This window comes from Giraffa tippelskirchi, chromosome 3, assembly GCF_054371585.1.
Source record: "Giraffa tippelskirchi isolate mGirTip1 chromosome 3, T2T-mGirTip1v1.2.pri, whole genome shotgun sequence".
Taxonomy (NCBI): Eukaryota; Metazoa; Chordata; class Mammalia; order Artiodactyla; family Giraffidae; genus Giraffa; species Giraffa tippelskirchi.
Genome location: NC_137277.1, coordinates 10340598 through 10353692, shown reverse-complemented (window position 1 = coordinate 10353692; position 13095 = coordinate 10340598). Strand labels below are relative to the sequence as shown.

Sequence of the window (13095 nt, the reverse complement as noted above, 5' to 3'; positions counted from 1 at the left end):
CTTATTTGGAAACAGTGTCTTTGCAGATGCAATTATTGAATAGTTAAGATGAAGTTGTATTGAATTCAAGTGCTCCCTCAATCCAGTGAGTGGGATCCTTATAAGAAAGCGAAGAGGACACAGAGACAAACCCATATGGAGACAGAGGCAGAGACTGGAGCAACACTGCCACAAGCCAAGGATGCCAAGCACCATCAGCAGCGACCAGAAGCCAGAAGGGAGGCCTGGCATGATTTCTCCCTGGAGCCTTTGAGACAGCAGGCTGATACCTTGGTTTCCAACTTTTCACCTTCAGTACTGTGAGAGAATACATTTCTGTTGTTTTACAGCCGGTGGTTTTGTGTGATGGGAGCCCCGGGAAGCTAACACACCCTTTTGCTTTCACCCTGGGTTGTCTCTGCAGAGCCTTGGAAAAGGGAAGAAGCTCTCTTGACTTCATCCTTGTTTTAAAGACCTTGAAGTCTAATAGAAAATTCTTGTTATTTTTCATGATGCCACATCCCCCACCTTTTCTTTTTAGAAGTATTTTTTGCTCACAACCAACGTTGTACCATCCACAAACATGTTATTGTTAGTGCGGTTTGGACGAAACTGTAAAAAGGGAGCATGTGCTTCCATCTCGGCCTTGGGAGCACAAAGCCGAGCACGGCGGCGCCTGGGTGCTCCCAGCTCTGCTGCCTCCCTGCTCCCCCACCAGCTCTGGCCATGCATCCCTCTTTCCTTTCTCCTCCTCCCGTCTCCAGCCTCTGAACCTACTTAATTCACCTCTGACTGAACGTGATGAAGACAGCGGAATGGGTAAATCAGTTAAGATTTAGTCATGTTGCCTACACAATTCTAAGCACCTGGATCTTGGGGAACACGGGGAAACTAGATGGGTTTTCCAGCATACATCCAGATGCCTCTTATCCTGCAGACACCCTCGGCCTCCTCTCTGTCCTCCGGAAAATCCATTTGTCCAGGCGGATGGGCACGTCTTCGGCTCAGGCAGCCTGTGCCTTCCCTCTGTTCATGACCTTGCTCAGATTCAGCTGAGCACATCCACACAACAGGGACAAGAGTGCTACTTCTGTGGAACAAGCTTAGCACAGACCTTCCCACAGGATCGCCCGGGGTTGCCTAGCAATCTGACAGCACTCTGCCTCAGCAGACACACGCCTCGGATGGATTTTTCCTATTTTTAATTTGTTTTCTGGGTGGGTATTATTGTGCAATCACAGGCAGAGCTCTAAGACATGGCGTGGGTCCCACTCAAAGCAAGGAGATCTGAGAAGATTGGGAAAGACCCAGCTGCCCCCGAGTGGACCACGGCATCTGTTCTGGGAGGCTCTTGGCTGTGACTGTCGCCCCTGGTTATGAAAGTTGGATGGTGCCTGGGAACCCTCTGCTGGCTCCTCTCATGCAATTTCCCAGGCCTTCTCGGCTCTCCCAAAGCAACCGGGTTACCAAGCAGCCCAAAGAGTGAAATGTGCGCGATGTGGGCCAGGGACCCTGAGCTGCCTGGATCTCCCTCTGACATTTCCCAGCCACGTGGGAGGAGAGATGGGACGATTTGCAAGTGGCTCACCCTCCTTTGGAGAAGATAAATGTCAGAACTGAAAGCAACTGGGTACTGATATAGAGCTGCCTGCTCTTAAATAAAATATCAAGTCTGGAACTGTGTGTGTGTGACATTGCAGATGCACCCACCTGCTCCCCTGCATGTGAAATAAGAGGCAGTGTGGCGGGGGGTGGGGGGGCAGCATTGCTGGCAGAGCCAGAGGCAGGGTTCAAGGTCTGGAGCTGCTACCCAGGTGTTGGGAGTCCCCCGCAGGGCACCTGGACACGCTGACCTCAGTTTTCTCATCTTTCTGGAGTTGCCTCCAGCTCTAAAATGCCGGGACGATGCCTGCGACAGTGACACCAGGGGGAGGGTTTGAGATCATCGAGGAAAATAACGTGAAGGGACTGATGGTGGAGTCTCAGGGAAAGTGGGCATTTAGAGAGGAGCAGGGGAACCAAAGGAAGATGCAGAGGGAGCTGCCTCGGGAAGGAAGAGCAGAGGGAAGGCTGTCGTAGAGGAAAGGGAGACGGTTCTAGAAAAGGAGTGGAGAACATGCCACCTGCCTTGTTCCCTGCCAAGAAGGCCTGGGAAATGCATGAGAGGAGCCAGCAGAGGGTTCCCAGGCACCATCCAACTTTCATAACAAGGGGCAACAGTCAGAGCCAAGACCCTCCCAGAATAGATGCCGTGGTCTGCTCAGGGGCAACTCCTTGAATGATTCACTGCATGGAGGAAGGGGCACAGGCTAGTTGGTCTCTAGGGACTCCAGCAGGGCCATTTCCAGGGGGATGTTGGAGAGGAGGAGGGGACCACTTGTGATAAAAGGGAAGGCGTGGCAGGAGAGCATCACTAGGATTTGTTCTTAAAGGATGGGTGTGGACTGACCACGCTTTTAGGCTGGAGCTCCCCAGAGCAGGGAAAGTAGAAGAGCAGGAAGCCCGACCAGTGTGGGGAGAGGATTTGAAAAGAAAGAGAGCAGGAAGAGGAGTTGAGCATGGATGGAAGATGAGAGGAAAGAGAGCTGCTTAAATCTGAGCCCTCCCTTCTTGGAGAAAAAGATAACGCTGTCTGTCCGTCTGCCAGGAATCAGGGTCCAGAGCACCGGGAGTGGGCAAAGTTTGGGACCATTGTTCAGGTGTGAGGGAAGGCTGGGAAGCCGGTCCAGCTGTTGGGGCCCCTGTTGAGGCTGGGCACGTGTTGGGTGCCTCTCCACTGGCTGTGAGTAGAGGTGTGGGCCTGAGCCAGTCAACCTCCACGTTGTCTCTGGTTAAGTTCTCGGATTGGTGTCTCTGACCTCCAAGGTTTCATTGTGACCTATATTTCACAGGATCCAGCGAGATACAAGCCCCAGAGCCCTACAGACTAGAAGCTCTTGCACGGCTGCCCTGCATTTTGTGTGTAAGAATCTTTTCTTAAATTTATTTTTAATTGGAGGATAATTGCTTTACAACATTGTGTTGGTTTCTGTCATACATCAACACGAATCAGCCATAGACATGCACATGTCCCCTTCCTCTTAAACCTCCCTCCTATCTCTTATGCCGTCCCACTCCTCTAGGGTGTCCCACTCCTCTGGGCTGAGCTCTCTGCACTATACAACAACTTCCCGTTTGCTCTCTGTTTTACACATGGTAATGTATCTGAGCCACCAGGGAAGCCCAATGTATATATCTCAATGCTACTCTCTCCATTTGCCCCACCCTCTCCTTCCCCTGCGGTGTCCGTAAGTCTGTTTTCTATGTCTGAGTCTCTATTCCTTCCCTGCAGATAGGTTCATCAGTACCTTTTTTCTAGGCTCCATATATATGTGTTCATAGTTGTTCTTCTCTTTCTGACCTACTTCACTCTGTATGACAGGCTCTAGGTTCATCCACTTCACTATAGTAGGACCTGTGGAACTTTCCCTACCGGGAAATCACTAAGATAGAGAGCACTTCTTCACAGTATCTACCATGTCCTGGACTGTGGCCAAAGAGGAAAGCCCAAATATCCAACAATGGTGGTGGGGAAATGAAAATATTTATATATTTATATGTAACACAAATATTGGAGTGTGTGTGTGTGTGTGTGTGTGTGTGTCTGTGTGTAGAGAGAGACAGAGAGTAAAATATTCATTCTTAGCAAGGAGGTTATGACTGCATTAAATAACCTTCTCTGTTGGATTAAACGACCAAACCAGGAAGCTTGGTAATGGATGTAAATTACACTCTCCAGCAGCCCACCAGCTGGTCATAAAAGACTGACAGGGACAAAGAAGTCCCCTTGGATTGTGTTTTCTTCAAACATATTATTGTTTTATCATCATCTATGTGCAAGGGGATTAACGTAGAGAGCTAGCCATGATATCCTTTCTGTTTGTGGCCACTTTGGCCTGCTACCCACAGAAGCCTGGGAGAAGAGAAGAGAATGGTCTTAAGGGTCACAGACTGGCCTCAGCTGCCTGGGAGTTTACTAGAGCCCTTTTTAGCTAGTCAGTGTACTCACTGGCCCTGAACGGACCATGGCATCTGTTCTAGAAAGCTCTTGGCAAGGCCATGGGGACTCCCTGGGGAACTGAGGTCCATCCCCAGCTGGGATGTCTGGTAGGTTGGTGGGGGTGGAGGGATAGACAGATCTGAATTTTATGTTTCTTAGCTCACCATGGCCATCCTTCTATTTCTAAGAAAACAAAATAGCACACTTCTGATGGGGGAAATGAGTGTCTTCAGCTTATACCAGTGCCATGCATACAGAGAGAGCTGGAACTCTATCATGACCTGGCCCAAGCAGGCCAAGTACAGATAAGAACCTGGCAGGTGCATCTGGCATTAAAAGGGTGGTATGATGTCAGAAGGCATTTTAGTGATGATGGCTCTCAGCAGGTCTATGTATTGGACAGTTGAACGTGTCACCACCCTGCTCTCATCTGGACAGCTACTCTCCTATGATCTCCCTTCTCTCTGATTCTGTGGAATTCCCTTCTTCTCTCCCTCTCTTACTGGATCCATTATTTCATCTATCCATTGTCCTCCTCTTTCATGCTTTACTCCCATGTTTTATTGTAGCACATCCTCTAATAGCTTCCTGGGAAATGGTACATGGAAGGTAAATTTGTTTGAGACTTTGCACATGCAAACATCTTTATTTTAATCTCACATTAGATTGTTCATTTGGCTACGTAATGGACTCTAGGGCAGAAAATATTTTCCTTCAGCACTTTGAAGGCACTGCTCCATTATCTATAAGCTTCTGCTGTTGTTGAGACCTCTGAAGAAAAGACCTCTGCTCTTTTCTATGAAGCCTGGAAACTTGTGGAGGCCTTTCTCTTTGGGATTCCCTGGTGGCTCCCTGGAATTCGGGAGACCTGGGTTCGATCCCTGGGTCGGGAAGTTCCCCTGAGGAAGGAAGTGGCAGCCCACTCCAGCATTCTTGCCTGGAAAATCCCATAGACAGAGGAGCCTGGCAGGCTACAGTCCACGGGGCCGCAAAGAGTTGGACACAACTGAGCGACTTCACTTTCTTTTTTCTTTCTCTTCAGTGTTTTGCTTTGTGTGATAGTATGCCTTGATATGGGTCAATTTCCATCTGCTCTACTGAGAACTTGGAAACTCATTTCTGGGAAATTTATTGAATTAAATAACTCTTTCAGGCAGGATGGAATGCAAAGAAGGGCTGCCTTTGTATGGGTCCTAGGCCTCGTGAACTGGTCATCTAATTCTTTCATCCTTTCTTATTTTTCTCCTCTTTGTCTTTTTGCTTTGCATTCTGGGATAGCTCCTCCCTTCCATCTTCCAACCTGTCTGTTGAGGTTTTTGTTTCTATTCTCACACGTTTAATTTTCCAGTCATTTTTTGTTCTCTAAATGTTCTCCTTAAAATAGCATCCTGCTCTTGGTTCGTAAATGCGATATCTTATCTGCTGTCTTTGAGGATATTAAACGTCTGTATCTCCTCCCTGTCTATTTCTTTGAAGTTGTGCACCACGCCCTTAGGTCCCCACCTGGGTGGCTCTTTCTCTCAAAGGCTTTCCCCCAATGTCTGGCAATCCTGGGTTGTCTACTCACATTTGGGGGAAGGGATTGCAGAGCTACCGGAAGGTCTGAGGATTGGGTGGGTTCATCCACTGGGGATTTTCTCTAGGGAGATTGGCTCAGGGCTTTGCTGGGAAACAATAAAATTATATCCATGGGTTTCTCCAAAAATCTGCAGGTGGAGGAAGAGACTTTTCTAGCCTCTTGCCTGGAGGATATTGGTGCTATGGGGGCTGGGTGGGGCTCTCAGCCTTCAGAGTGAAGGACACCCCTCTGTCACCACGCATGGAGCCCACAGAGCTCCTGCTTCATCCTCCCCGAGGAATACCCTTTCATGGTGGCCAGCCATCCAGTGATCTGGAGTGGGCAACCATCCAGGATCTGCAGCTCTTTAAACAGATCACCACTGCTCCTAGCTGCCTTTTTTGGGAGGGGCCCACAGTTACCTGCCCCATGGCTCTAAGCCTTTGGAGGTTCTGTTTCTTAGCTCTCCCCATGATGGGGTTAGGACTCAGCTCTGCAAGGCCAAGCAGCTCTTGTCCGTTTGCCTTCCTGCTTCCCACATTTTGTTGGTAGCTGTCTTTTCTCTGTTCACCAGCTCCTTGGGAGGGGTTTCATCTTCAGGAAATCTCTTGTGGTAGTTTTAGTGGGGTTTTCAGAGGGAGTAAAATTAGCTGTGTGTGTTCAGTTGTCATTTTAGACTCCGAGCTAAATCTCCTTTTGCTTCTTTCTTAGTGTTGCAAAGGGCTGTTCCTGGTTCCTCCTTCATGGTCTCATTTTTTTTTTTTTAAATGAAGCTTCCAAGTCAGAGGTTTGTAAAATTCTGTTCAGTCATATCCCAAGACAGGAACCACCCCCCGCCCCCCGCCAAGGCTGATATTAATATGAGGACATACAGTTTGGCCCTGCGCCCCTTTTCTGGCCAGATCCCCATTCCACGGCAGCTGGTGCTGGGAGGCCAAATTCTCTGAGGCTTGTCATGAGGTTCTAGCCTTGCCAGGGCCTGTCTGTCCCTGATGGTGATCCCAAAGTGCACGTCCTGGAGCTGATCCTGCCGCCGACACCAACTTTAATCCACGCGCTCAGGTGTCTGAGTGGACCTACAGCATGCTGAGCCCTGGCTGGGTGTGGTGGAGCTTGGGAACAAAATTTGGTGCTGTCTTCGGAGAGCTTCTCTGGAATGATCCAGAGGAATGACTCGTAAAGATCTTGCCTGGGAAGCAAAAGGCCTGCCTATGGGAAGACAGGCAGGTGATGAGGAACGGGCAGGCCCCGCCGCGAGTTGGAGGCCTGGACCATCTGACAGCAGAAGACAGAGAAAGCCAATTAGGTCTTTTGAGCAGGGATGTGCAATTTCAAATACGGGGGCTGGGGAAAGTTCAATCAACCAAGCAGCTGCCTTGCTGGTAGACAAGGCATATATCCAGTGTTTAGCTGTAGGGCCAAGAAGCTAACTTGAAATTGTGTAGCATGACTCCCACTGACCAAGACAGATCAATGACCCAGACAGGCAGAAGGGCCAGAAATTAAAAACATCAAGCTCGTGAGTGGACAGTAGGCACTTGTTGTGGACACTATCTGTCCTCACTCTGCTGGGAAGCAGCCGGCAGCACAGAGCCCTGGGCAAAGAGCAGCTGAGTTTATATCCCTCCCTTCACTGTCTCTGAATCCTCCAAGCTCCTAACAAACTCCAGACTCCATGACATGGTCTTTGCCTCACACAGAAAAGTAGAACGGTCAGGTACAAGAAGGAATCTGTTCTAGAAGCAGCATCCAGAAGTAAAAGCAACCTGGCACAGGTTTTTCATTTGCTTTTAGGTTGAGAGGGCTTCCCTTTTGGCTCAGCTGGTAAAGAATCTACCTGCAATGCGGGAGACCTGGGTTCTATCCCTGGGTTGGGAAGATCCCCTGGAGAAGGGAAAGGCTAACCACTCCAGTATTCTGACCTAGAGAATTCCATGAACTGTATAGTTCATGCGGTCACAAAGACACAACTGGGACACGACTGAGTGACTTTTACTTCACTTCGCTTAGGTTGAGGATGTCTTTGAGGGTGCAGCTCACTTCCATCCCTGCTCTCGCCTTTCTTGATGAGGCTCCAGGTGCTGCATCCAATTGTTTTTTGAGTAGAATCAGGAGCAAGGCCCTGCCTAATCCCGCGGTTCTGTTTGGGACAGTCAAGGCCCTCCTGCCTGCCTTTGGTGTGACCTCACTGCTCTCCATGGGTCTCATCCTGCCAGCCCAGATGGTCCCTACTCCTCTGGCCCTTAGCCTCCGCTTTCCTTCTGCTTCCCCTCCTAAGGATAGAGACCCTCTCAGACCCTACATCAGGGTTCCTTCCCCTAGGGTGGGGGAACTGGGAGTGGGGACAGGGAATACTTGCTTTTCTGACTTTAGGCAAATCCTTAGCTGACCTCCTACAAGTGACAGCCCCTCTTCCCCGGCCAAGGTAGAAATGTTTGAATCGGTGTGGTTGGTCACTGTGGACAGACACCCCAGTGGTGACTCTATGTGGCCGATCACTCACTCTTGGATTCCCAGGAAGGCGAGGCAGGGAATTTCAAGTCCCAGTAAGGAGGAGGAGGTGTGTGGGCAAATTGGAAGAGGAGGCAGACCGGTGGCAGAGGTTGGGGAGCATTCGCCCTCGCTGCCCGAGTCCCATTCCTGGGGCCCGAGTCCCATTCCTGGGGCCCGAGTCCCATTCCTGGGGATCCCCAGTGTTGTCCTTTCTTGGCCAGGGCCAGGGTGGCAGGAGGGTAAGGGTTGCCCTTACCCTTAGGGGAGAAAGGTAGGGGCTGCCCGGCCTCAGGATAGCTGCAGGGAGAGAGGGAGGGAGGAAAGGAGGGGAGGCGGGTCCGGGACCGGAGGGCGGCGCTCGCGGGAAACCGGGTAGCCCCGGGCTCTGGGGTCCTCCGCGCCTCGCCCACCTCTCTCGTTCAGGCTCTCCTCCGGGCCGAAGCTTCGGGCCACCAGGGTGCGTCGGGCCTGCGCTGTCCCCGCCGCGGCCCTCCCCGCCCCGCCGCGGCCCTCCCCGCCCCGCCGCCCTTCCCGGCCGCGCGGCCGCCCGAGCCCCCTCCCTTGCCGCGCGCTGCGCGCTCCGCCAGGGCCGCCGCCGCCGCCGCGTGCTCCTGCTGTCTCTTCGCTCCAGCCGAGCGAGCCAGAGGAGCCGGCGAGAGGGAGAGAGAAAGGGGGAGGAGAGAGGCGAGAGAAAGAGAGAGAGAGAGGGCGGCAGCGAGGCAAGAGCGAGCGCCGAGCTTCTTCGGACAGCGGCCCCTCCGCGGTCCCAGCCGCTCGCGTGGTCGGAGACGCTGTCGCCGCCGCCGCCTGAGCCCGGCCCCGCGCTCTCCTCGCCGCCGGCTCGCCGGTGCCCGCGCGGCCCCGGGACGCCGCTGCCCGCTCGGCGGCCAGGATGCAGCCGGGGCATGGCCGCCGGGCCCCTGTCACCTGCCGCGGGGAGCGCTGAGCCCGTGAGTAACCTGGCCCCCGCCGCCCGCGCTTCGCCCCTGCGGTGGTCATTACCTTCGCGTTGAGCGGGCTGGGCTCGGGGGTGGGGGTGGGCACGTCCCGGGGAGGGGCGCACCGGACCCCGCAGGGGGAGGCGGGGCTGGTGGGGGCGCGGGGTTGCAGAGCGCGGATGGGGACCGACCCGAGGGCGCTCGGGGAGCGGTGGCGCCCTCGGGGTCAGGGGTCTCCTTGCGGGGTCGGGACTCTCTGGGTTCCCTCCTGGGCGCGGGTCGCGCGGCACGTGGTCCAGCCTGCGGCCGGAGGGGCGATTTTGTGAATGGGAAGGCCCCGGGGTCGGGCTCCATGGAGACGCCGGGGAGTCCCGCGTACTCGTGGCGTTGGTCGCGGCGGTGGCGGTGGCGGTGGCGGTGGCGGTGGCGGTGGCGGTGGTGGTGGTGGTGGTGGTGGCGGCACAATGCCCGGCGCGGGGAACTCCCTGGCGGGGGGAGGCTGAGCGGGAGGAGATCCCAGCCCCGCGGGGCGCGTCCCGGGTACGGAGCTGGAACCTGCGCGGGTGGGAACGACCCCTGGGCACCCAGTCCCCGGGAACCCTGTCTGAGTCCTCGAGGAGAAGGGTTCACTGGAGGAGTTGATGACCCAAAAGAGTTGTGGGGAGGAAGGGTCTCCCACGGTTCCCTAGAGAGACCCCGGGCCTGCAGCGCCACGCTGTGCCCCGGTATGAAGCGGCAGGGGGTGAGCCACTCGCAGGGCCCTCCAGGCGGCGGGCTGGGGGCGCTCCCCGCAAAGTCTCGGGAGTCAGGGAGGCTCAGGCGTGAACTCAGGCTGCTTCTCCGAGCCTCGGCCGCCCCCAGGGGCTGGCGCAGCCCGGCTGAGGGAAGCTGGCGCGAAGGCGGTCAGGCACACCCGGTCCAAACTTTCTGTCCCGGTGGTCTCAGAGGTGGCGAGACTCGCCGGGGGCGTCCGGGGCTCGCCCCCTCGGAAGGGCTGTCTCTGGCGGCACCTCGGGGTGACGCAGCCTCCCCCGGCGCGGAGCCTCTCCGGGTTTGCATCCCCGCAGTGCCCGGGCTGCCGGGGGCCCTCACCCGATACGCGCGGGGACGAGGACGCGGCGCAGGGCGGGGAGGGACATTGGGACCCCATCCCGTCCCAGAGCGGCCCCAGGATCCGAGGTCTCACGTGGGGTAGGAGGGATTTACTAGGAGTCCAGGATTTCAGCTCCTCCAGCGGCCGCGGGGTCCGGCGAGGGTGAGGAAAAACTCCTTCCTGACGGAGCTCTCCAGCTTTGGGCAGGGACTGGGTTTATTCTTTAATGGTCACTTTAAAAAGGACGCCCGCGGTGCCGCTCACGCTGATGCACGAGACATCCTGCGGTGGAGGAAAAGGACGGGGACGGAGGGACTCAGCCCTACACCTCAGCTGGGGGTGAAGTCGCTTCTCCCGCGCGCCTGGCCGCTAATTTCCAACTGAAACACCCGCTCGGCTCGGGGGACGCCCTGCGCGCGCGCCCAGCAGCCCGGGGCACTTAGTACAGAGCAGGTAGGAGGCTAATGGTGTGGGGTCGCCGGTATGAAGTCTATCAGCTGGAAGCCGGCTTTGGTTTTACTGGTCTGCAAATAATCATAATAAAAGTATAAACATTGCGGCAGAACCTGCTCATTAAGTGTGCATCTCGGAATTGGGCGGATGTCTTAATTAGGCTGCGTTGTTATCGGGTATATTGCACTAATTAAACCCAGACCCTCCAGGTGAGGGAAGATTTTGAAGGGACAGAGGGAGAAAAGTTGCAAAGAAAGCGCAGCCTGATGGAAGCGGGATGCAGGCAGGTGGGGGCCTCTCTGAGGACCGAAGAGCACTGGGACCGGGGGTTTTGGGAGGGGGTTGGCGAAGGAGCTCATTCTGAGCATTAGGCGGGCTTGTCCCACAGTCCCCGTCTCCACCTTGGGGCTCAGAGCTCCATTTTGCCTGAGGTTGGAGGTTGCCACCCCCATCCCTCCCCAGAGACTGGAGGCCTCCCTGAGTGGGCACCGTGTTCACAGGCACACTCTCCTGGAAGCAGAGCTTGACTCCTCATTTCCCAGCCGGGGGCTTCTGAGAGTGTAGAGCAGACCCCTGGAGAATGAGGTGAAACGGTTTGAGGGGTTAGGGAGCAGGAGCTAGAGTGGAGTGTCTGGTGCTTGGGGCCTGGTGAGGCAGCTGGAAGCCAAGGAGGGAGTTTGCCAGGGTCACGTGGGCTGTCTGTGCTGGAGCTGCTGCACTTTTTTGGCACCACTTGCCCATTTCCAACAGCAATCCCCTCCCCTATTAAAAGAGGACTCGAATGATTGCTCAGAACCCCCTCCTCCAGGGGCCTGAGCTTAGAGAGAACTGAGTCCATGCGTGGGCCTTGGGTAGCCTCAGGTCACCTGGGGAAGCTGGAGTCCAGGAAAGTCCTCACAGGCCAGGCTTTGGCTATGCTGGGCCTTCACTGCAAATGCCTCCTGTCTGGTGCCCTGGGAAAGGAGTCGAAGCTGATCCGGGTGTATTCATGGCCTTTCTGCAGGGACCAGATGCCAGGCTGGAGGGAAGATTGAGTCCTGGGCACCCCCTGCCACAGGGGGCGCAGCTGACCACAGCACCAAGGATGGGGCCAGGGCCCACAGCCTGCTCTGGTGCCCTCCCCCTGTTGAGGTTTTCCTGGGGCTGCTGGGGGCACTGCCGCAGTGGTGGCTCTCTTCACCCTGCTGGGGGGAAGGGTTAACCCAATGCCAGCCAAGAGGCAGATTTAGGAAGGAGGCAGATGGGAGGACTCCTGGGTACCACTCTAGAGTGGGCCTCTGTTACATTCCTGCTACTTGCTAAGCTTTGAGCTCTACCAGTGGCTCAAAGAAATGGCTTCCGAGAATTGGAGAGAAATTATGAAGCTCTTTGGTGTTTGGGGTGGACTGGGCATGGTATTGGCCAGAGAAACTGCCAGTCCCAGTCTGGATCTATCCTTGGACAGCCTGTTCCAACTTGGGTACTGCCTCTACCCTACCGTCTTCTTTACAGCCCCTCACTCACGTTCAACCATGGCACCAGGCCCCTTTGTTCTGTGATGTGTAGAAGTTGGAGGCACCTTGCTCCTAAAGACAGAGATACCGGTTGATTTATCCCCACTTCCTCCTGGGCACGCGGCATTATTTGATGCCTGCTTGTGGAATTAGGAGTGAAGGAATGTAAAGGTGAAGGAAGCGCCTCTCCTACCCGGACATGTCAGAGCGGTGGTGTGTGGGGTGAGGGGCAATGTAAGGAGCCTGGAGGAGCCACGCAGGGAGAAGGATCTCACTGAGCCTGGAGTGACAGTGAACATGAGATTGAAATGCTTTTTTACAGCGGGTGTTGTGTGGGGTTTACCTCCTCTAGCTCATCCATGTGTCTGCAATTTTTGGTCTTTTTGGTCCTACTTGTCTCTCTGTGTATATTTGTTTCCACACTCCTGCTTGATACTTTGTTATAAAGACAAATGGAACCTGACTCACAGCTGACATTTGGTGAGGAATTTTTTGTTTTTAAACAAGTGAAGGGGAAAAACCATCCTGAAACTTCCTCCCTTGAACAGTGATGTTATGCTCCTCCGTGGGCACCTGCCTTTCCCTAAATCCCCGCCTGCAGCAGGCTTTTTCTTCTGCATGTGATACCGGCTTTATAAACACATCCTATTTGCACCTACATCTTTTTGATTAGCTGCAATGTCTCCCCACGTTCTTTCATAAAGCAGCACGCTATTTTCACAGGTTCATGAAACATTCAGACAGCCTAAACATCTTATTTTTTGCTACCTCTCTGAAGTAGGTTTCTCTCTGAGCCATCACTGTCTCCTTTTTATTTATAACGTTCTGGTTCCATCTCTCTCTCTCTCTGTCCGTCTGTGTCTATTTCTCCTCCCCTTTTATGTCTTCTTTTTTCCCTTTTCATTCTGAGTGGTGCAGGCACTTGGTATATGACTTTCTCTTTGAATTACGTATGAGAATTGAGGACAGCTCGCATCTACAGGTGGGATGGGGAGTAACTGAGTACATGGTGAGGTCTTTGTGGAGGACTGCAGACAGAAAAATGAGTA

At 54.2% G+C, this 13095-nt stretch overlaps 1 protein-coding gene across 9 annotated transcripts in view; it reads left to right on the top strand.

Moving 5' to 3' along the window:
* The window catches only part of LOC145540694 (uncharacterized), a 440299-nt gene that overhangs the window by 119392 nt on the left and 307812 nt on the right, over positions 1-13095 (top strand). For 5 of the 9 annotated variants that reach the window (XR_014078504.1, XR_014078503.1, XR_014078502.1 and 2 more), the window contains one exon: positions 2871-2941. The exons of 1 other annotated variant lie outside the window; for it this stretch is intronic. Coding sequence is in view for 1 of the 8 variants with exons in the window: in XM_081575732.1 (XP_081431858.1) it covers positions 2871-2941 (71 nt within the window). In the remaining 7 variants the exon portion in view is untranslated. Of the gene's footprint in view, positions 1-15; positions 329-2870; positions 2942-13095 lie in introns of those variants that run through there. 3 more of the 9 variants (XR_014078508.1, XR_014078507.1, XR_014078505.1) reach the window with 2 other exon arrangements.